Source organism: Geotrypetes seraphini, chromosome 8, assembly GCF_902459505.1.
Source record: "Geotrypetes seraphini chromosome 8, aGeoSer1.1, whole genome shotgun sequence".
NCBI classification, from domain to species: domain Eukaryota; kingdom Metazoa; phylum Chordata; class Amphibia; order Gymnophiona; family Dermophiidae; genus Geotrypetes; species Geotrypetes seraphini.
Window position 1 is genome coordinate 112,855,302 of NC_047091.1, and position 21,328 is coordinate 112,876,629.

At 39.3% G+C, this 21,328-nt stretch overlaps 1 protein-coding gene across 6 annotated transcripts in view; it reads right to left on the reverse strand.

The window, feature by feature from the left end:
* Positions 1–282: 282 nt before the first annotated feature.
* The window catches only part of TCF3 (transcription factor 3), a 288,408-nt gene continuing 267,362 nt past the window's right edge, over positions 283–21,328 (reverse strand). For 4 of the 6 annotated variants that reach the window (XM_033954328.1, XM_033954326.1, XM_033954329.1 and 1 more), the window contains exons 18-20: positions 20,817–21,058; positions 9,814–9,959; positions 283–728 (exon numbers count right to left, since the gene is read on the reverse strand). In XM_033954328.1, coding sequence (XP_033810219.1) covers positions 9,817–9,959; positions 20,817–21,058 — 385 coding nt within the window. In that variant the 3' untranslated portion in view covers positions 283–728; positions 9,814–9,816. Of the gene's footprint in view, positions 729–9,813; positions 9,960–10,773; positions 11,001–20,816; positions 21,059–21,328 lie in introns of all 6 variants that reach the window. The other 2 variants (XM_033954331.1, XM_033954330.1) reach the window with 2 other exon arrangements.

Genomic DNA, 21,328 nt, shown 5'->3' on the forward strand with positions numbered 1-21,328 from the left:
GCAAAGAAAAACAGATGATGAATTCTGCACAGGCAAGGCATGGAAGGTAGAAGCTAGAACAACCTAGCTAGCTACATCCACATACACTAGGGATTTAAGAGCAGCATCACCTATTTTTATATATATATATATATATATATATATATATATATATATATATATATATATAATCCAGTCCTTTTTTTTTTACCCATTTTTTTAAACATATATTTTAATATTCTGGTTCATCCTAAAAAATGCAACATTTAACTATAGAGAAAAAAGCAGGAGGATACCACCACACATGGGGCACAAGACTTTATACAAAAGAAATCTGTTTACAAAACATACACAAAATAAGCTAAAAAAAAGCATTGCTATTTTTATTCTACATAAAAAATTCATTACTAATGTATGTTTTTTTATTTTTTTGGTTTTGTTTTTTCTTTAAAAAAAAAAGAAAAGAAAAAAATTAAGCATAGGCACAATTTGCTGCTGGCGGCTTGTGAACAAGTCAATGCAATACAACGCTTCTTGTTAACAGTGAAATGTATCGACTGTTCCATACTTAAGGCATTTTTTGACAAAGTGTTTATTTTATGCTTCATACAGCATATACCAGAGTCACTTCGCATGTGTCAGTATCAGTACTAGTAGAGTATGTTCCTCAGGTTGGTTTAGGAGAGTAGCTTGGAGACCGCACATACATCTTCCTACTGGTCTCAGGATGTCCAATAAAATCCAGAGAGCTAGAGAGAACCAGTAACACAAAGCAAGGTATAAGAATTATGGACAACTCTTCTTATATACCGGGTGTAGAAAGGCAGGGATGTGTTTTTTTTTGAGTTGAGAAAGGTTCTAACACATTATTATCCACATTGTCGAGGTTCTAATTTTTTGATCTCACTTTCAAACGGCCACATCTGTGAGATGCTAGACAGGCTTGACCGAGTTGGCAGATGTTAGTGAACAGTACTTCTGACTGACTGACTAGCACCAACACTTCATTTTCAAATATGTTAGTTTCAGAAAACAAGACAATTTGGTAATAAGTGGATTGCTAAAGGGAAGTCTGCATATCACAAGATGGTGATGAAATATCAGTGGTAGACAAAGCATAGTTACTTACTTGTAGCAGATGTTCTCAGAGAACAGCAAACAGATAGTCTCACATATGGGCAATATCATCCACAGAGCCTGGCAGACGTGTACCAAAGTGTACTGTCACTTTAAAACTGCCCATACCATGTGTGCGCCTTCCTGATGAATGTTGGCTTGTGGGACCTTCAGTTCCATCTAAAGCTAAGAAGCCAGCTATGGGAAGGGCTGGGGGAGAAAAACGACCAAGGATTGGAAGGCAGGCAATGTTCAAATCTAAGATGGAAGGAGGACTAGGTTTACCTTCTTTGGAGAACTATTATAAAGCTGCTCAGTTGAGAGCAATAGTTGATTGGCATTCATCTCCTCCTAAGCTCTGGGTAAAAATAGAACAAGCAATGTTAGACATGAAAGAAGGTATAAGAAAATTGAAATATTTACCATGGCTGGGAGAAAAAGATTTATCAAATATACCAACGAACCAAATATATATAATCCCTTTAGTAAATGTTCTCTGAAAATTTGGAAAGGGGTTAGGAAAAAATTTTTATGTAGAGAAAAAGTTTTTTTCCCTCTGCTATATTATATGCACAAGACTTTGCACCAGGTAGAGAGGGGGGAATTTTTAAGATGTGGGAGGCAAAAGGGTTAGTGTGTATTGGCCAACTAGTTGAAGATGGGGAGGTCAAAGCTTTCACAGATATTCAGGATTAATTTCAACTAGAAATGAGAGATCTTTTCCCTTATTTACAAATAAAAAATTATATATTAACACATAAGATGAAAAATGATGGAATCTTAAAGAAATCTGAATTTGAAAAAAGGCTAGGAGGACTGGTAGCAAAAGGGTGTATTTCTTGGTTATATAAAATTATAAATGAAGATAAAATAAACAAAACATCATATATGAAAGCATGGGAAAAAGATCTGGGGAAAGAATGGTCCATAGATGAGTGAGGGGGAGTAATAGGAACACATATTTTTCAGACAGCTAGAGCTGCCACATTGGTGGAAAATGCTATTAAACTTCTAGTTTGTTGGTACACCACCCCCGTTTTAATTAGTAAATGTATCAAGAAGAGTGATGCTACCTGTTGGAAAGGATGTGGTGAAAGGGTACATTTTATCATATGTGGTAGGAATGTCAAAGGGTTCAAAGATTCTGGGAGTAAGTTTTTGATTAAGCAAGCAGATTAATTCAGATACCACTTAAGCTGGATTCTGAAAGGGCATTGTTGGGAGTAAGAATAGAAGGTTTAACACTTTCTCAATCTAAACTTTAGGACCTGCTGTTTATAGCTGCTAGACTGACATTAGCTCAACAATGGCGTATGTTAAATATACCCACTCTGATGGATGTGAGGGAACATTTAGGAATAGTTTGTGAAAAATATAGACTTTCAGCCCTTTTAATCAATGGGCAAAATTTAATGACATATGGGAATCTTACATTGAGTTGAAAAAAGAAGCTATATGAAGAATTCTCCTACCTTTAGGAGTTTTGGAACCAGGTCTCCTGAGGGGGATGAGATGGGGGATGGGATTATTTCTATTGTATTATTAATAAGATGTAGTATTTTTGTTAGTTACTAAGTTTATGAATTATATTTAATGTTAACTATGCATTTCAATGAGATTACTGTATTTCAAATTACTCTATTTTAAATTATTAAATAAATTAAAAAAAGAAGCCAGCTAGGGGAAGTGGGCGGGTTGTGAGAATATCTGCCTCCTGTTCTTGGGGAACACTTGCTACAGGTGGGTAACTATGCTTTCTCCAAGGACAAGCAGGCAGTATATTCTCACATACGGCACATCCAAGCTGCCAGACTCATGCCTCCAGGAAGAGGGTTAAATATAACTATCATGAGGCTGGTGAAATCCCTGAGGATAGAGGGAAGATGGCTTTTAAAGAGAAAATAAATTTTTGAGAACTACCTGACCAAGCTGACTGTCATGACTGGAATGTTGATTTAAACAGTAATAAGAAGTAAATGCGTGGACTGAGGACCAAGTGGCTGCTTTGCAGATGTCCTGAATGTGAGTGGAGCATAAATGTGCAATATGAGCAGTTACATGGCCCTGTAGCATCAGCCCAGCTTGAGAATATGCAAAGGATATGCAGTCTGCTAGCCAGCATGAAATAGTCTTCTTGGTAACTGGAACTCCCAATCTGTTAGGGTCAAAGGAGATAAACAGTTGCAATGTAGTCCTATGCAATTTGGTATGATCCATGTAATAGGCAAGAGCTCTTTTACAGTCCAGGGTATGAAAGCTGACTCCCCAGGATGTGAATGTGGTTTTGGAAAGAAAACAGGTAAAACAAGGTTGATAAGTGGAGTGACCACTTGTGAGATTGAAAAAGTCTTCTCAATTTGTTTGCTAGGCAGTTTTCCTTCATTGCTAGATATACTGCTTTGAGGAAGATGTTGTGAGCAATTGCCCAAATCCAAATCTGGATGGCTTCTTCGCACAGGGGATGAAAGTCTGTGCCTTGTTTGTTTATGCAATACATGGCTACTTTATTGTCAGTGCACTTGAGAACTACATGGTTCTGCAAACAATCCTAAAAGGTGAACAGAGCATTGCAGATCAACCTTAACTCTAGTAGGTTGATTTTTAATGTTTTCTCATGAGGAGACCAGATTCCTTGAGTGCTGAGGCCGCCCAAGTGAGCTCCCTAACCAAGAAGTCAAGCATGTGTTGTGAAGACTTTCTGGTGGGAAGGAAGTTGGAATAGTAGGCCTCTGGAGAGATTGGATGGTTGAGCCACCAGTGAAGTTGCTGCGGAAGTTCTGGGGTGACTCGAAGGTGTGTAGAGAGGGGGTCTGTAGCTTGAATCCATTGAGAGGGTAGAGTCCACTGTGGCATTCTGAAATGAAGATGTGCAAACGGAACTACGTATACAGTGAACACCATATGACCTAGAAGGCATAATATCTGTCTTATATTGAGATATGCTTGCAATGAGACTGTCTGGCAGAGATGAGGGAGATTGTCAAGACTCTGCTGAGGTAAGAAAGCATGAGTCTGAGTGGTGTCTAGAAGGACTCCTATGAACTCTAGTTTCTGAGTTTGAGAAAGGTGTGATTTTGGATAGTCGACTATGAATCCTAGGAGCTCCCAGAGGTGAGTCGTAAACATGGTGAGTTGGTAAAGAGGCTTTGACTAACCAGTCATCTAAGTATGGGTAAACATGAAACCCATAACTGCACAAAGTTGCAGCCACCACTATTGGTGAAGACTCTCAGAGCAGAGGCAAGGCTGAAAGGCAGTACTCTGTACTGGAAGTTTAGAGATCCCACTCAAAATTGTAGGTATTTCCTGAAGGCTGACAAGATTGGAATATGTGTGTAGGCTTCTTTTAAATCTAGAGAGCAAAGCCAATCATTTTTTCCAGTAGGGGTAACAGTGTTCCCAGAGAAACCATGTAAAATCTCTCCTTCACTAAATATTTGTTGAGAGCACAGAGATCTCCAGTTTTTTTTCGGAATCAGAAAGTACTTGGAGTAGAAAACTCTACCTCCTCTCTCTCTTGGTGGAACTGGTTGTATTGCATTGAGGTAAAGAAGGTCTGAGAGCTCCTGGTGAAGAAAAGATTTCTGAAGCAAGTTGCAAGTAGACTCTTGGAGGGTGGGTTGGCGGCTTTTTCAGAAGGTGACGGGCATATTTTCAAGAAACCACTTGAAGGACCTATTTGTCTTATTGTGGGTCCAGTGTAGATAAAAATGACAATCTGGACTCCCCCCCCCACTAGTAAGTGCGTTGGAAGAAAGGAAGAGATGTAGGCTATGCTCTCTAAGAGAAAGCCAAAAATGGCTGTTGAGACTGATGGAAGAGATGTTTGTTGCTTTTGTTGTCTCTACTGATGAGGGCATCTGCGAGCAAAGTGATCTACTGTTTCTTCATCATTCTTACTGAAAGTGGCGGCACTAGACAAAACTCACATCTTGGGACCCTGCAATTTAAGGTCTTTTAGATCTTCTTGCACCAGTTAAGACTTGAACTATCCATCCCAAGATACTCAAGAACCTCTGGTTTATGGCAGAGTTAGCTCTAGAGTGCAAATGGCGATCTAATAAATCATTAATAAATTTAAATAAATACAAAGAACAGGGAAAATATTATAGATATAAAATCAATGAGGCAAAGAAGAAATATTCTTCCACTCATATCTCCAAAGCAAGACTCAGCCGCCCTATTCTCTATCTTAAGACCTCTGACAACATCCAGTCAAAAACTGGATGTCAGGCCAAGTAGCCATCTTAAAGTCCAAACTCTCGCAAACTTCTTCATAAAAAAGGTTGAAAATATTAGAGAAAATATTCAACCAAAAATGTCCCCCCCCCAACTGCAAAGGATGCTGATCTAAATCTGTTTCAAAACGCGCCAATTTCAACATACCTTCCCTAAACAATTTGAAAAGACTTTTTCAAAACACGCCAATTTAACATACCTTCCCCTAAACAATTTGAAAAGACTTTTTCAAAACGTTAACATCAAGGGTTCCAGCCTTGATCTGGTCCCGCCTTCAATAATAAAACGTTTCTTCCCAATCATACATAAACCAATCATACATAAACTAATCACAAGCAGTTTGTCTACAGGCATAATGCCCAAACCCTGGAAAGAATCAATCATCCGACCTATTAAGACCACTCTGTGTCTCTAGATGATGAAACAAACTATCGGCCAATTGCCAATCTTCCATTCCTCATCAAACTTACAGAAAAAGTAGTCTTCAATCAAATCATGGACTTTATTGAAAAAACAGGAACTTCATCCCAGCCAGACAAGTTTCAGATCAAACCATTCAATGGAACCCTCAATGATCGGATTGACAACTAGCATTCTATATTTTCTGGATCACCACAAGTCAGTTCTGCTACTTTGGATCTATCCGCAGCTTTTGACACCATTGATCATCACCTTCTTCTCAATAAACTCGCCTCAATAAGGATCTCTGACCTCGTACTGAACTGGTTCTGCTTATACTTCACAGAATGAACTTCAATAATTCAATTTCTACCTCCTACCCTAACACTTTTGGAATACCCCAAGGTTCAATCCTATTACCTCTTCTCTTCAGTATCTTCCTAGCACCTCTGATGATGCTTGGCCAATCAATTGGATTTACAATGTACGCTTATGTAGATGAGATACTTTAACATCCACTAGATACTGAGAACTCCAATACAATTACAATCAACTTTAAACTCAAACAAATCAACTGAGTTGAACAATAATATGTTGGCCTTAAACGTTTCTAAAACAAAAACAATGCTATTCCCATGGAAAGATGGTCTCTAACTGCACCAATAAAGCTAAATAATTCCACCCTACAAGCGGTAACAACTATCAAGATCCTAGGAGTAGTGGAGGAGTAGGAGTAGTAGTAGAAACTTTCCTATCATGACCAGATCAGTGCAGTAGTTAAAAACTGCTTTTTTAAACTGTAGATGATAAGATCTATATCAAAGGTCCTAAAAACTGCTTTTTTAAACTGTGGATGATAAGATCTATATAAAAGGTCCTACAACCAGCAGTCCTAAATATCTTAATTCACTCTCTCATGATTTCGAAACTAGATTACTGCAATTCTCTGTATAAGGGCATATCCCAAAAAGAAATAAGATGACTACAAATAATCCAAAACATGGCAATAAAAATTATTACAAATTCAAGGAAATTTGATCGTGTCACGCCACTCCTAAAAAATGCTCATTGGTTACCGATTCTCTACAGATTTACTTATAAAATAGCCCTTCTAACCTTTAAAATTCAAAAGTCAAAATTACTAGTATTGTTGGCCAAGCTTCTCATTCTACACACCACTCTAAGGACACTAAAATCTACAAACCAACATCTCCTTTCAATCCCTTCTTTAAAGGTCATAAATACAAGGTGTGCTAACATCTTTTCAGTTACCGCTCCTCAACTATGAAATTACTTACCAACCGATCTTAGAGAAGAAACAATATTAGAGATATTTAAAGGCTCCCTTATATATACCTCTACATAGACGCTTTTGATTAAAAAAAAAAAAAAAAATCAGACAGTTAAACTTTGCAGATCAATGATTGTGTTGATCAATGTTCAAAATCCAGCCCTGTTATAGGCAGTGCTTATCCCTCACCTAAATGATTTTTCCTTATTTATTCCTCTTTTTTTTAATCAAATTGTAGTTTTACCCTTTTACCCGAGCCTCAAGTTAGACATGGTTTACGTCTGTCTTTTATATGTTCTCATATTCCCATTTTTATTAATGTAAATCACTTTAAAATTTGATTAAATGCTTATAAAAAATTTCTAATAAAACTAGATAATAGGACTGTTGATGATAAGGAGTAGAATATTTTTGTGACTGCTGCATAGGTGGAGCAGAGTGTACTTTGGACAATGTTGTCATACAATTAATATGTTTACTTTTTCAGTAGCCTCCTCTATTTAGTCTCTGAAAAGATCATTCACTGTACAAGGTATGTTTGATAGACTTGGACACTGGGCTCTAGGTCAGAGACATGAAGTCATGTGTGCTTGCACACAGCAATAGAAACTGCTGATGTTCTGGATGAGATGTCAAAAGCAGACCTCACCATGTATTTTCTAGTTTCAAAAAAATCTTTAGTAAGGTGCTGGAAGTTTCCGAATCAAAGACTTTGGATAAAAAGTTATATAAAAATGATAATTCAGTGTATGGTTAGTGAGCATAGATGATAGATTTGGCAGGCAAGCGTTGCAGCGGTCCTGCCTTCTCTCCCAGGAGGAGTGCTAGCATAAGAACATGAACTCTGAGCATATTTTAAGGCTGTTTCTACCACTAAGAACTGGTATTGTAGCTGTGGTTTGTTGAAGGCCAGTATAGACTGGAGCCTGTACAGGGTATCTAATTTCCTAGGAGCTATTGGGACTGTGAGAGGATTTTCCCAATTTTTAAAAAAAGCTTCCTTTATTAAGTTGTGTAGAGGAAATTTTACACAGTCCTTGAGCCATTTGCCTCCATAGTCCACACAGTCCTTGGGCCATTTGCCTCCATAAGTGCTGCTTGAGGCTCCTGCTCCGATTCCATATGAATGGTAAGAACTAGCCCCATTTGCCTGATTAACTCTGTGAAAGAGAGGCTTTCAGGAAGGGATTCTCTCCTAGGGAGAGGAGGTGAAAGATCCAATGGGATTCTATAAGACTCCTCAGCTGAAATATCAAGCGCAGCTGAGTGGATGAAGAGATCTGAGTCTGAGTCCTCAACATGATGATGTCTGGAAGAATGGGACATAGAGCTTCAAGGGAAGCATCATGAAAATCGAGACCATGAAGGAGAGGTAAATCGAAAACACCTCGACGTTATTGTTGAAAGGAGGCCTAGGAAGCATGCCTGGATGAGAAGGCCTGAGGTGAATGAGGTCAGGAAGAGTTTTGACATCAAGACAAGGAACCTCGAAGTTGAGGTGTTAGCTTACAATGGAACCTCAATGTTGAGGTGTTAGCTTACAATGTTATGAAGAAGATAGATGTTGAGGATACGCTGGCTGCAAAGCAGCATGTGGCTGTAGGATGTCAGGCAGGTCTGCAGATTGCTGTGTCAAGGGAAGTAGTACTTTAGCCTGATGTAAAGAAGCCAAACTCCTGCTGCAGTAAGACCTTAGTCTGGTCCTGCAGGGTTGGGTGCCTGGTACCAATGTGGTCAAAGGTACAGTCGGCTCAGGTTGATGTTGAGGCATTGGGGATTTAGGAGGAATTTGCCTAATAGGAGAAAGCATCTGAAACGGTGGAGAGTGTTCTGACCATTTACGCTTCTGAGGCATCAAAGACGGTGAGGATATGGAAATTCGTCTGGAAGGTGAGTGTTGACGCTTCTTAGATTTTCTCCGGAGATCATCCAAGGTCTGACACCTAAAAGATGAAGAGCTGGAGCCTCCTCTGGATAGTGCTGGAGGGCAAGTGGATGCTGGTGTCAATGTCAATGTTGATGTAGGAGGCATCTGGGCTAGTAATGGGTATTTAGGCATGGTAGACGTGGAACCAAATAGCTTCACAGATTGAATTTGGTGATCCTTTAGAGCCCTCTTTTGCATGTGAACACAGAAATTATAAGAAATGTCCCGGTGCTCAGGACTAAGACAATGCACACACCAGTTGTGAGGGTCTGAACCTGTTACATCTAGAGCATTTCTTAAATCCACTGAGCGTTGTGAACATCTATGGAAAGACCGCCAACACTAAATCAAAGGGCTCAACTGTAGAAGAGCTCAAATAGAAATACTCCCAGCCCCCAGGAAGCTGCCAGAAGGCCCAAAAAAGAAAATCACAAAAATGAAGAAAAAATGAAATAAAATATACGAAAATGAAATAAGGAAAAAATGGTATGGGAAGGCACTACAAGAGAAAAATGTACTGTACAAAGGAGTGTTGTTTCTTCACCCCATGGAAAATTAAAAACTATAGGTCCTGTGAAGCTGAAGTTAGACAGGAAGGCATATGTGCATACTTAATTTGGGCAGTACTAAAGCTTTAAAGTGACAGTACACTTTGATACATGTCTGTGTCGGGCTCCAAAGTTGTCATCCATAAGTGAGAATATATTGCCTGCTTGTCCTTGGAGAATAGCCTGTATTTCTGGGAATAAGACGTCTTAGGAATCTGAGAGGGGAGGAATGCACTGTTGGAGTGGAAGTTGGCTTTAGCCATATAAGTAATCATGCAAGTTTTGTGCATCTTGAATGGTGTCAGAAGCAATACCTTTCACATGTGCCCCACTGGGTTGTGGCCATCTCCCAAGCTAGGATGGGAAGCAGACAGGGTCATCTGTGGATCTCCTACCACCCCAGAGACTTTTTCTTCTTCCCGTCGCTTCAAACAGGCAGCTTTAGGATTTAAATTCCGCTCTACACAGAAATATCAAGAATGCAAACACAAAAACCTTAAAATGCAGCCAACAGCTGCTTGGGTTAGAAAGTCGTGGTGGCAAATGGTGTGAGTAGAAAAGACTAGTAAAAATATTTAAGACAAATCCAGCTAACATGCTTTGTTTAGCATATGTTATTATTAAAATGAAAATCCCATCATTTAAATTATATCCATTACAGATTTTCAACAAACTCAACTTCCACTTATACATTTAAACACTCCCTAAAACTAATTATATTTGATCAAGCTTACATTTCTTTGGCTCCATCTTTCTATATAATTTTTCTACTGGCTCCTGTCATAGGGCAGAGGCAGTAAGCACTAGCACAGGAAGACTTTTCTTTAATTTACTGTTATCGAGAGATACCAAATGTATCTACAGAGATTAGGCTTCTTCTGGAAGACATTCAAGTAATTTAAAAGAAACAGGCAGAGTTACAAATTTCACCTTAGCCAACAGCTTTCTAGCTCCTAGTTTTAAAAGCTTTATAATATGCCATGCCAGAAACACAGCTGCCTTCAGGATGCAGGTCCACCAACTAATCTAAGTTTTATGAATGTCATAAGCCAACTTGTGAAGTAGGGAGGTGAATGATCATCTGCCCAAAATTTATCAGAAACAGGCAATTGGAGGCTTAGGGCAGCAAGAGATTTGTCCAGGGTCAGACACTAGTGGCAAGGCTGAGCTTAAAACCCAAGTATTTAACTTTGTTTTACAACTACATCAACTATTCCTCCAGCTCCTGAAGTAAAAGACCACCAATATCTATCTTATACCACCGTGAACCATACCTCGTACTTGCTGTTCCAGGCCCATAATGATCTGCACGGCTTGTTGCAGGATGATCAGTTTGGTCTGTGCTTTGTCCGTTTTTAAGTGCATCTGACACATGCGTCCCAGTTCTTTAAAGGCCTCATTTATGTCCCGCACACGCACCCTTTCCCTGGCGTTATTGGCCGTTCTCCTCTCCCGGTCCCTCAGATCTTTGTCCTCCAGCGAGAGGGTCTCGTCGGTACTGCTGGGTTTACAGCACCACAGGGGTTAAGTTAGGGAGGGGAGGGTATGATTGGTAAAAGGGGAGAAGGGGAAGCTCAAGCAGTTGTTTCTGCTGGTGGTGCCAATAATGACCATGGCTTGAACTGAAACTTGGGCCTTACAAAGTCTGACAGCAACCACGTGACGGCAGAATTTTGAACATCACTTTTAGGAGAGTCCCTTTCCCCCTCCCAATTTTTGGACCCCAAGATAACATTCAAGATGCATCCAAAAGAGACCAATTTTAACATCTCTGCAAAGAAATAAGTGCTGCTGAAGATGATCCAATACTTGAATGTTGTATGCTGTTGCATCAAAGTTGTGAGTATACCTTGTATGGACTACTAATTTAGTCTTAGAAATTTCATGTGTGATTTTCTCACAACATAACAGACTGCTCATTTTACAGTGCATAAAGCATAAAGATCTTGGATTTCATTTATGTGAAATATGTACATGTATATTATAAATGCAAGTTAAAAAAAATACAGAGATCTGACAGGATCCCAGGCCAGCATATGCCCTGTAAATAGGATGGCCAGCATACACAATTTTACACTCTCACTGCATATGTGCAAATCTAGACAAGATTATGGCTTAGATCACCTCAATCATCCTGCCCCACTGTCAGAGTTGTTTCTGAGTATCAGGTGGTCTGCTAGTCAAAATGAAGTTCTAATCTAACCATTTTACGAGTAATTGAAGGGTAGGCAAGTTAACACTCTTCTTTACTGGAGAAAGGTAAGGCTGCTGGGGATTATGAAGTAGTGGTGGGGGACCAGTGGATGAGATATAGTTTAAAAAGGCAGAGATCTTAAGCAGAAAAAGTGGACCTCTGATTAATCATGTCCCAAGATCCCCTGTATTTTATTAGTTATTAATGCAAGCTGTTGGGTATCTATTGGAACTTTGCCAAGAAAAGTCTACCAGCATCTTACACAGTGGGTTTGGCTCATTCTTTCTAGCATGGCCTCCAACACCTTTCTGAAACCTGGGGCCAACACGGCTGCTCCCAAGACAGCTGTGGTAAAGTAAAAGGTGATCATTGCTGGTACAAGCGTGAACAATTAAGTTTACTATCATAAGACCCCCTGTGCACTCTAATTTCACTAACCAATGTCTAAGAGAAAAAGGTGATAGACCATTCTCTGCTCATTTTCAGTTAGCTACCTTAAACTGAAATTACCCTGTAATTCTCCCAGGAGTCAGCATCAGATGAAGAGCTCTCAGTCAATCCATGCATTTTTTAAAATCTTTCTTTTTTAAAAAAAAATTTATTGTACAGGAAGATTAAAGCTCTTTATAATGTGTTTTCAGCAGTGAGTACTATTACTTTGAATGATGACAGAGGCACACCAACTGACATTTTATTTTGAATACTGCATGTTCATTTCTCCCTTTCTTCTTTTGAAAATCAAGGTGTGAAAAATAAGACAAGGAATGCTCTGAGAGTCCTTATACCATTTTCCATTTGAATGGATGACATCTGTATCAAGAGTACAGAAACAATGATACACCCTTCTTTCCCCTTCCTCAGGCAAAAATTTCAATGCAGAGATGTTCTTGAAACATAGGTTGCTGCTTCTTCCATACACACTGAGCACAGGGGGACGACCTTCTCTTCCCAGAGCAAAACTCACAGGCCCAGAGCTTGTCTTCTTGCCTGTATTTACTTTAGTTGTCATGTGGTAGAAGGATTACAGAGTCTTTCAATTCTTGAAGAGTTGATATGGTTTTATCATGGCTCCTGCTAGGAGGAAGCATCCCAGCTACCTTTTCCCAGTACCTTATACACCTAGGAATTGGTGGCATTCTACATTCATACTAAAATATGCTTGTTGCTTTGACTGCTACATGCTCCTTAAAATTAGCTGGGAAGAGGATGAAATGATCGAAAGTTCTCACAAGCTAAACAGACGGAGAATCTCTTTCTGATGTCAGCTCTTTGTATTCAAAGGATTATCTACTCCAACTTATTTTGCATGCAGTATGTCCATATCCATTCACAACCCTAATTCCATTTACTTTCACTTAATTACAAACTCTTTCCTCCCTCAAACACTTTCATATAATGGCAAAGCTTCCAACTAGTCACCACTGACTATCAAAAGTATTTGCACATCAAAATAAATGACTACACCAGGGATAATACATTTCTTTTTAAGCTAAATAATGTGCCTCGACCTACATATTTTTTAATCTCCATGTAGAGTCTTGATTTAAACCATTGACCTAAAGAGCCCATCGATAAAATCTAGAATGACAATTTTTGTTTTCTTTATTAGAGAGCCAAGATTCTAAACCTAATTAATTTCTTCTCTTTCCAAAGTGAGAGACTGGGAAAAAGGGCTTCACATTCACTCAAATTTCTGACCTAGAGGTAAAGTTTTCAATAAGTACAAAATAAGAGAAAGCTCTAGGTGGACAGGACAAATACCAGGATGGTTCTACAACTGGTGTAGTGAGCTTCATTGTTCTGCTACATCAATGACCCCTAATTAAATCTCTTGATATACTTTAATACAGCTCTGATCCAGCTACATACACTAAATCTAATCTGAAAACTACAGAAAAAGTCAAAGCCAAAGCTCCTAGAATTCTGATGGCTTCCTTTTCATATTCAAAGCTCTAGTTCCGACAATAGCAGTTTATGGCTCACATCAGAGGTCATCAGTCATCTTCCCAAGCTCACCTTCATTATAGCTGATGTGTTTATTGCTATAAAGGCTACTACATGGTTAATGCTCTACATATAGTAGACATCAACCTGCACAGACAACCAAATGTCAATCCTTCCTCAAAGGTTTTATATTTAATCTCATCTATCTCCCAACTCTTTCTATGCTGGACCAGCTTACCGAAGGCTCCTGGAATCTTGATTATAAAAGGCAGCAAGTTGGAAACTGGCTTGCCACATTTCAGAATAAATTTCTATAATCATTTCTACAAGCAAAAGTGTCATATGTGCAATTTGTGTATGAAGTGAGATAGATATTTCAGTATATTCATGTAAAATCATGAATGCCAAAACTGCTGTAACTTCTGATAGGCTGTATCAAGTAAATTTGATAAATTATTGGTGATTTATAATAAGCACATTAAACTTCACTTCTCATTGTTTGGTTCATATTAAGTGCACATACAACACTTTTGAGATTTTATATATATATATATATATATATATATATATATAATTTTTTTTTTTTTTTGAAGGACAAGCGCAGGAGACCAAAGTGACCATAATGCCAACTCTGTCCTCCCTCCCATTTATCCCTTTTCCTCACTGTATATCCGATGACAGCAAGTACAAGGTAGAGAGTGTGGGACCACTGAGAGGTCACGGCTTGGGGACTGTCTGTAGGAGATCAAAGGCAAAAAAAAAATAGAGCACCAGAGGAAGAGAAAAGAAAATTATTATACAATGCTTTTAAAGAGTATACAAACAGAAGAAAAATAACTTAAAATAGCCAAACAGTATACAGAAGCACAAGATGAGCCAAGCAGAGAACAGAAATCTGTAAACTGCACTTGGAGACAGCCACTGCGGAAAGAAAGGATTAATTTGCAAAGGATGTTTTTGCATAATACATAAAAATAAAACAAAGGAAAAAATATCAGCGAGGGAAATGGAAATGCATGCACTGCACACAGTAAAGCAACAAGGTGAATATGCTTTCTGCCAAAATAGGGTAGAAGATAATACCGTCATATCTCTCACATCCCAATAAGACAAAGTTTTGCTAAACTAAGCTTTTAACCTAAACTGTGCTGCAGATAGCTAGGCTAATCTCAACACATTTCTCCTCCCCCATTACATCTAGTGACTCAAGATTTTGATTATTTTAAGGCATAAGTGGGCAACCACGGTCGGGGGCCACAACCCAGTAGGGTTTTCTAGACTTCCACAATGAATATGCATAGAATCTATTTGCACACAATGAAGCAGTACATGCAAATCAATCTCATGCATATTCATTGTGAAAATTGTGAAAACCTAACTGGGCTGTGGCCCTTGAAGACCACAGTTGCCCATCACCATAGCTAATGAAGAGCAACCACTGCCTAATCTGCCCATGTTCCCTTCCAGAGGGATGTATAATCAGATTTAATTTATGTGCCTCCATCTCATTTGTGTGCTAATTATTTTTAAAAATTCACTTAAAATATATTATAGATTTGGCATAGGTGATTCCAATCAATCAGTTCAGAAAGCTATGACTTTACCAATTTTGGCTACAATATTGGCTGCAAGAATGGATAACCAAATCTCCAACCTACTGTTAACCACCCCAGACTACAAGATTTTCAGAAAACAAATAAAAACTATACTCTTCAAGAAAGCCCTGAAACAGTCCTAACCACACCCACCCTTAAAACCTCTTACTCTTAACAACACTTTTACCTATCAAATGCTTTACCTATCAAATGCTATCTAAAACCCATAATTTCACCATATTCTTACCTCCTAAAGACCTCCACTTCCCTTTGGTAACTCTTTATCCAATGTTTATTACCTTAAAAAATTCTATGTCATCGCTTATTCTACTCCTTTTAATTTGTATGTAATTCCTGTTTTTTAGTTGGAATGTAATCCGCCTTGAACCGCAAGGTAATGGCGGAATAGAAATCACTAATGTAATGTAATGTAATACGCAGTTTTAAATCAGATGGTATAACATGAATTCTCTTTCAAAAACAGTGGTGATGCATTCTGAGCTCTTTGGAGAATGGGATAGAAAATGAATAAAATAAACACTAGCTGAATTCTCCTAAACATGGCCTGATTTTGTGTGCGCATGCACATGCATATACATAGCAGCGTTAATTTTTGGCCTCCTTTCAAAAAGGGAGGGACACGGTACATGGATCTGTTCATCCCTAATTAACTTCTATTGCATCCTATTGACAAAGCACTTGGGTGGGGGAAGGGGAGCGACCAAGAAGAATGTCTGATGTGTATTTGTCTTCCAGATCCATACATTTCAAAAATGTAATCATCCCCTCTACTCCTTCCTCTCTACCCCCACTTTTGTTTGTTTTGCATCTTATCCATATGGGACTTTCAAGAGACATCACAGAAGCAAGGAGTGGCATGAGTACTTTTCCCCCTGATCCACTTAAGCACATTCTGGAAAGCAGACTCCATTAACTATGTGGAGAACCTAGTCTGGGGCTTATTCTTTAATCTAAGGCGATTCCATTTTTCAGTGACAGTACATGAACTGTAAGAGGATTTATTTTAAAATCAGTCTAACAAAGGAATAAATACTTCTGAATAATATGGGAAGCATATGTGAAGGATCTTTTATCAAGGGCAAGGAGCTTGATTCTTAATGAGCTTCAATTGTGAACCAAGTATTTGTGTGGACATTTCACTTAGTTTCCCTTCAATTTTGATTCATATGAGTAAGCGATTCAACAAGTTAAAAATAAACTTGAAACTTAAGGGAATTGGATGGAAAAGGGGTTATGAAAAATGGGTGGCTGTTAGGGTGGGATGGATGCTTGATTTGCAGCAAGTCATAAGAGTAGAGGCCTCCTGTGCAATTGATATTATATTTGATACTTTGTTAGTTGGGTAGGTTGATTTGAGGAACTGTTCTTGATATTTGCATTCCTCAGTAACTTGCCTTTTTTGTATCTATAATGGTTCTTTGCTATAAGCAAATTATAAACATAAAGCAGTCTAACAGTCAAATGGCAGAATTGGTTGGGCAGAACCGATTCCCCCCCAGCCTGCCTTAGCATACATAACATGAAGAGGGAGGGTTCACTAGTTCAAAGAATCCCAGCACTGCTCTTTAACTCAGTGCATGTCCAAATGTTAGCCTCTTCACCTTTCCACCCTTGCAAATTTCCATCTGCCTCATCTTTAGTCTGTCCCTAAACCTTCACAAGTATCTCACTGGCTGTGTTCTGACTATGGCAGCCTGAACAGCAAAGATACTTACCTGTGGCAGGTGCTCTCCGAGGACAGCATGCATATATTCTAACATATGGGTGACGTCATCCATGGAACCTAGTACGGACACTACCAAATGCACTGTCTACTTTAAAAAAAAAAGAAAAGAAAAGTGTGCCTTCCCACCTGACATTGGCTCACAGAACCTACAGTTCAGTAACAAAGCTAAGAAGCCAACTAGGGGAGATGAGCATGCATGCTGTCCTCGGAGAATACCTGCTACAGGTAAGTATCTTTACTTTCTTCCAAGGACAAGCAGGCATTATATTTTCACATGAGACTCCACAAAATGCCAGATCATGGCTCTGGATGAGAATAACGGATATATAAAACATGAGCCTGGTGAAGCCCAAGAGGGATGGAGGGAAGTTGGCGCTCAGGAAGTGAAAAAAATTCTACTGAACTGCTTGCCCAAACTGACTGGCTCTTCTAGAGTTTTGCTCTAACAGTAGCAAGAGATAACGGTATGGATTGAGGACCAAGTAGCTGCCTTGCAGATGTCCTCAATAGATGCAGAACGAAAAATGAGCTACCAAGGTAGCCATAGCTTGGACACTGTGGGCTGTTACACAGCCCTACAGCATCAGCCTAGCCTAAATAGACACATAGTGAAGTGGATATGGCTCTCTTGGCAACAAACTCTGTTAGGGTTAAAAGCCACAAAGAGCTAGGAGGATTTTTTAGGAGGTTTTGTCCGATCCAGCTAGCATGCCAGAGCACTTTTGCAGTCTGAAGTGTGGAGAGCTACTTCTCCTGGATGGGAATGTGGCTTTGAAAAGAACACAGACTGGTTGAGGTGGAATTTTGAGATGACTTTTGGTAGGAATTTTGGATGAGTTCAGAGAACTACTTTGTCACAGTATAATTGTGTACAGGGTCGATCTGCTACAAGTGCTTGAAAGTCACTCACATGGCATACAGACATGAGCTGTAAGAGGACATCTTTTCAAGTGAGAAGTTTGATAGGGCAAGATTAAGTGGCTCAAAGGAAGTCTTCATAAGAGCAGAGAGAATTTTCACAGTTCAAGCAGATTGATATGAAGAGTTTGTTCATGTTGAAACCATATTTCTTGAGCTCCTCATCCTAACATCAAAGCATCAGTGGTTAGGACTTTTTGGTGGCAAGGAGGCTGAAAGGGAAGACAGAGTAATATTGAGGGTGTGACAGAGGTTCAAGGCGATTGTCCAGTCCAGGGTATATCCTTGAGTGATAACCCGAAGCAACCACTGGTCTGATGTGATAAGAGTTCACTGCTAGTGAAAATGGATTAATCTGCCTCCTATGGGAAGAATGAGGAAAATGTTAGCAATACTCTATAGAAAGAAATCAAAAGCACAACTGCTTTTGGCAATCTCTGTTGCCTTGAGCGGGATCTTTGAGCAGCAGGTCTAGCAGAAAGCAGTGACTGATAGCAATGTTTAGTGTTGTTATAATATGGACATTTGGAACAGGTAGAGTATCTTCAGGACGATGAAGACGATTGTGAAGGCTGCTGTTTAGATAAAGTTGTCATATTTATGTGTGTGGGTTTTTTGGGTTTTAAAAAAAAATTTATCTGCAGCTTTCTCAATTTTTTCTTCAAATAGGTCATCTCCCTTGCAAGGTACAATTATTGGAAAGGCATTCCTGAACTGAAGTTTCCAGGTCCGAGACTCAAAGTCAGGCCAGCTTGTGCATCAAATTTGGTTACCGCAGACGTTCGGTAAGAAACATCAAAGGTATCAAAAGCTGCTCTAGTATGAACTTTCTAGTAGTAAACGAGCTTTTAGTTTATTGCTGAAACAGTTTTAAATTGTCTTGGGGAAGTAAAACTGGTAGTTCATGATTCTATTGAGGAGAATAGATGACAGGAAGATGCATTTGCTAAAATATCTAATGTTCTGGCTTCTCTGCTCAGAGGAGCAGAAAAGTGTAAGCTCATGAACTATGTAACGCTTAAGGGCAGATTCAACAACTAGTGAATGAAGATGAAATTGAGTTCTGTCAAATACTGGACATGCTTGAATTCTACACATTGTGTCTATTTTTCTAGGAGCTACTTGGACTGATAAGAGTTTCCCAGTTCTTAAATAAAGACTCTTTCATGATTTTGTGTAAAGGTACCATAATGCACTTTTTGGTGGTGTCTCAAATCAAAGAGTTCAAAAAGTTGTGTTTTGATGGGCAATACCTGTCCCATCTATCTTATGAAGCCATTAAAAGAGAGACTCTCAAGTGGAGATTTGCACCATTGAGGAGAAGGTGAGGAATCAAAAGGTATACTGTATGGTCTTCTGCTGAATACTTTGGCAACTGCTGAGTACTTTGGCAACTCCTCACCTAAGTGAATGGATATATCCGAGTCAGAGTCCTCAAAGTACTCCCCTTCTAGGTGGATCCGGGAGTGTGCATCGAGGAGTGTTGACTGTGCATTGAGATACGTTGAGGTGAAACAGGAGATAGCATAGGAGACTTGGTTTTGAGGTATACCTCTACAGAAACATCATCTGGATGGACGGTGAATGGTCATCTAAGTATCGACGCTTACTTTGTACCAATGAAATTGATACTTGGGAGAATGCATTGGCATGCCTAGAAAGGGAAGAATGTTTGCATTTCTTAGCTTTCTTACGTGCTACGTCCTTTGAGATTCAATGCATCAATGAAGACGTAGTCTCAGTGCTGCAAGGAGCCAGATGCCCAATACTTTCAATGTGGTGTTGATGCAGTCATAGGAGGCTGGGTGTCCCCCATGCTCGATGTCGATGCTGACGCAATGCCAAAAATTTCTCAAATTGAAGTTTGCGGGCTTGAGCAACCTCTTTTGCATATGGGAACAGAGGACATGTATGCAGCTTATATCCCAATGATCAGGATCTAGACACTGGATGCACCAATTAAACGGGTCAGAGCCTGAAATGGTCTAATTACTTTGAGAGCATTTTTAAGGCAACTTGATACAGTCTTTAACATAGAGCGGAAAATGGCTGACGGTAAATGGTAAAGTCAAAGGGCTCAATGGCCCAGGGAGCTTGAGTAAAAAGTAACCTAAAAACGATCGATGCTCCGTGAAACAAAAAAGGGCTTGAAGCGGCCCTAAAGCCAAAAACAAAAACTTTGACCAAATTAAACCAAAATTGGTAAGAATGGAGAAACATGGTAACAACAAAAAAAGTAATGCTAAAACAACAAAAAATAAAGATGGAAAGGCTCTCAAAAATCAAATTGCTTGATGTGCTGAATAAAAGACTAAAAACACAGCTTCTCAGTTCCGCAGAAAACTAAGAACTGTTGATCCTGTGAACCGTTGCTAAGCAGGAAGGCACCAGCACATGTGCAGTACAGGCACTTTATTTAATGTGACAGTGCACTTGGTAGTGTCCATACTGGATTCCATGGATGATGTCACCCATATAAGAGAATATAGTGTCTGCTTGTCCTTGGAGAAATCACTAATTTAAAAATATACATCAAAATACCCCTCCCTCCCAAAAAAGGAAAGCCCTTTGCCCTCCATCCTTCTCATATACCAACAATCTTTCCTACCCAGGGTCATTGACCTTGTATGCTAGTGCACACACACTACATTACTCCAAATCCCAGTGCTGCAAACATGGTAGTGTGCATTTATAAGATGATGCCATGCAATACATGCAGATGCTATAACACAAATATTGGGGAAGTAAAAGAAACTGGTAAGGTTTAAGATTTCAGAGCAGGAAAGGGGGGGGGAGGAAGGTAAGAGGAAAATTAAAGACAGCATTAGCCACTAAGGTATCCTGTCTGCTGTGCAGGGTGGACAGACAGCCCCCGTGCCGATCCGATACATAAATCGCCACTCCGTGCTCCTCACTGACCTCGAACTTGTTGCTCCAGGTTTAGTATGACTGATACAGCCTGATGTAGTATTAGCAGTTTGGTCTGTGGTTTTTCGCTGTTAAGGTGAAGTTGGCACATGCGTCCGAGCTCTTTAAAGGCCTCGTTGATGTCACGAACACGGAGACGCTCACGGGCATTATTGGCGACCCTCCTCTCTCTTTCTCTCTCTGCTTTTTGCTCTGGGGGAAGAAGATCGTCCTCATCCTCATCCTCATCTTGACTAATGATTTAAAATAAGAATTAGAGAGGGATAGTCCTCAACTGAAGTTTTAAGCACCATCAACTCAAAACAGTACTTTTTTTTATCAGCAAGTACAAATAGAAGATATCAGATTTGAAGAATCTCAAAAGAAAAAAAAATCCTCTGTAGCATGAGAGTTGTGCAATAACGAAAGAAAAAAATCTGTAGCCCAATCTAGCATATATAACCCACCTCTAATCCTCTTGGTGCAAAGTGCTACACCCATTCAAGCCAGACTGGATCTGAAAC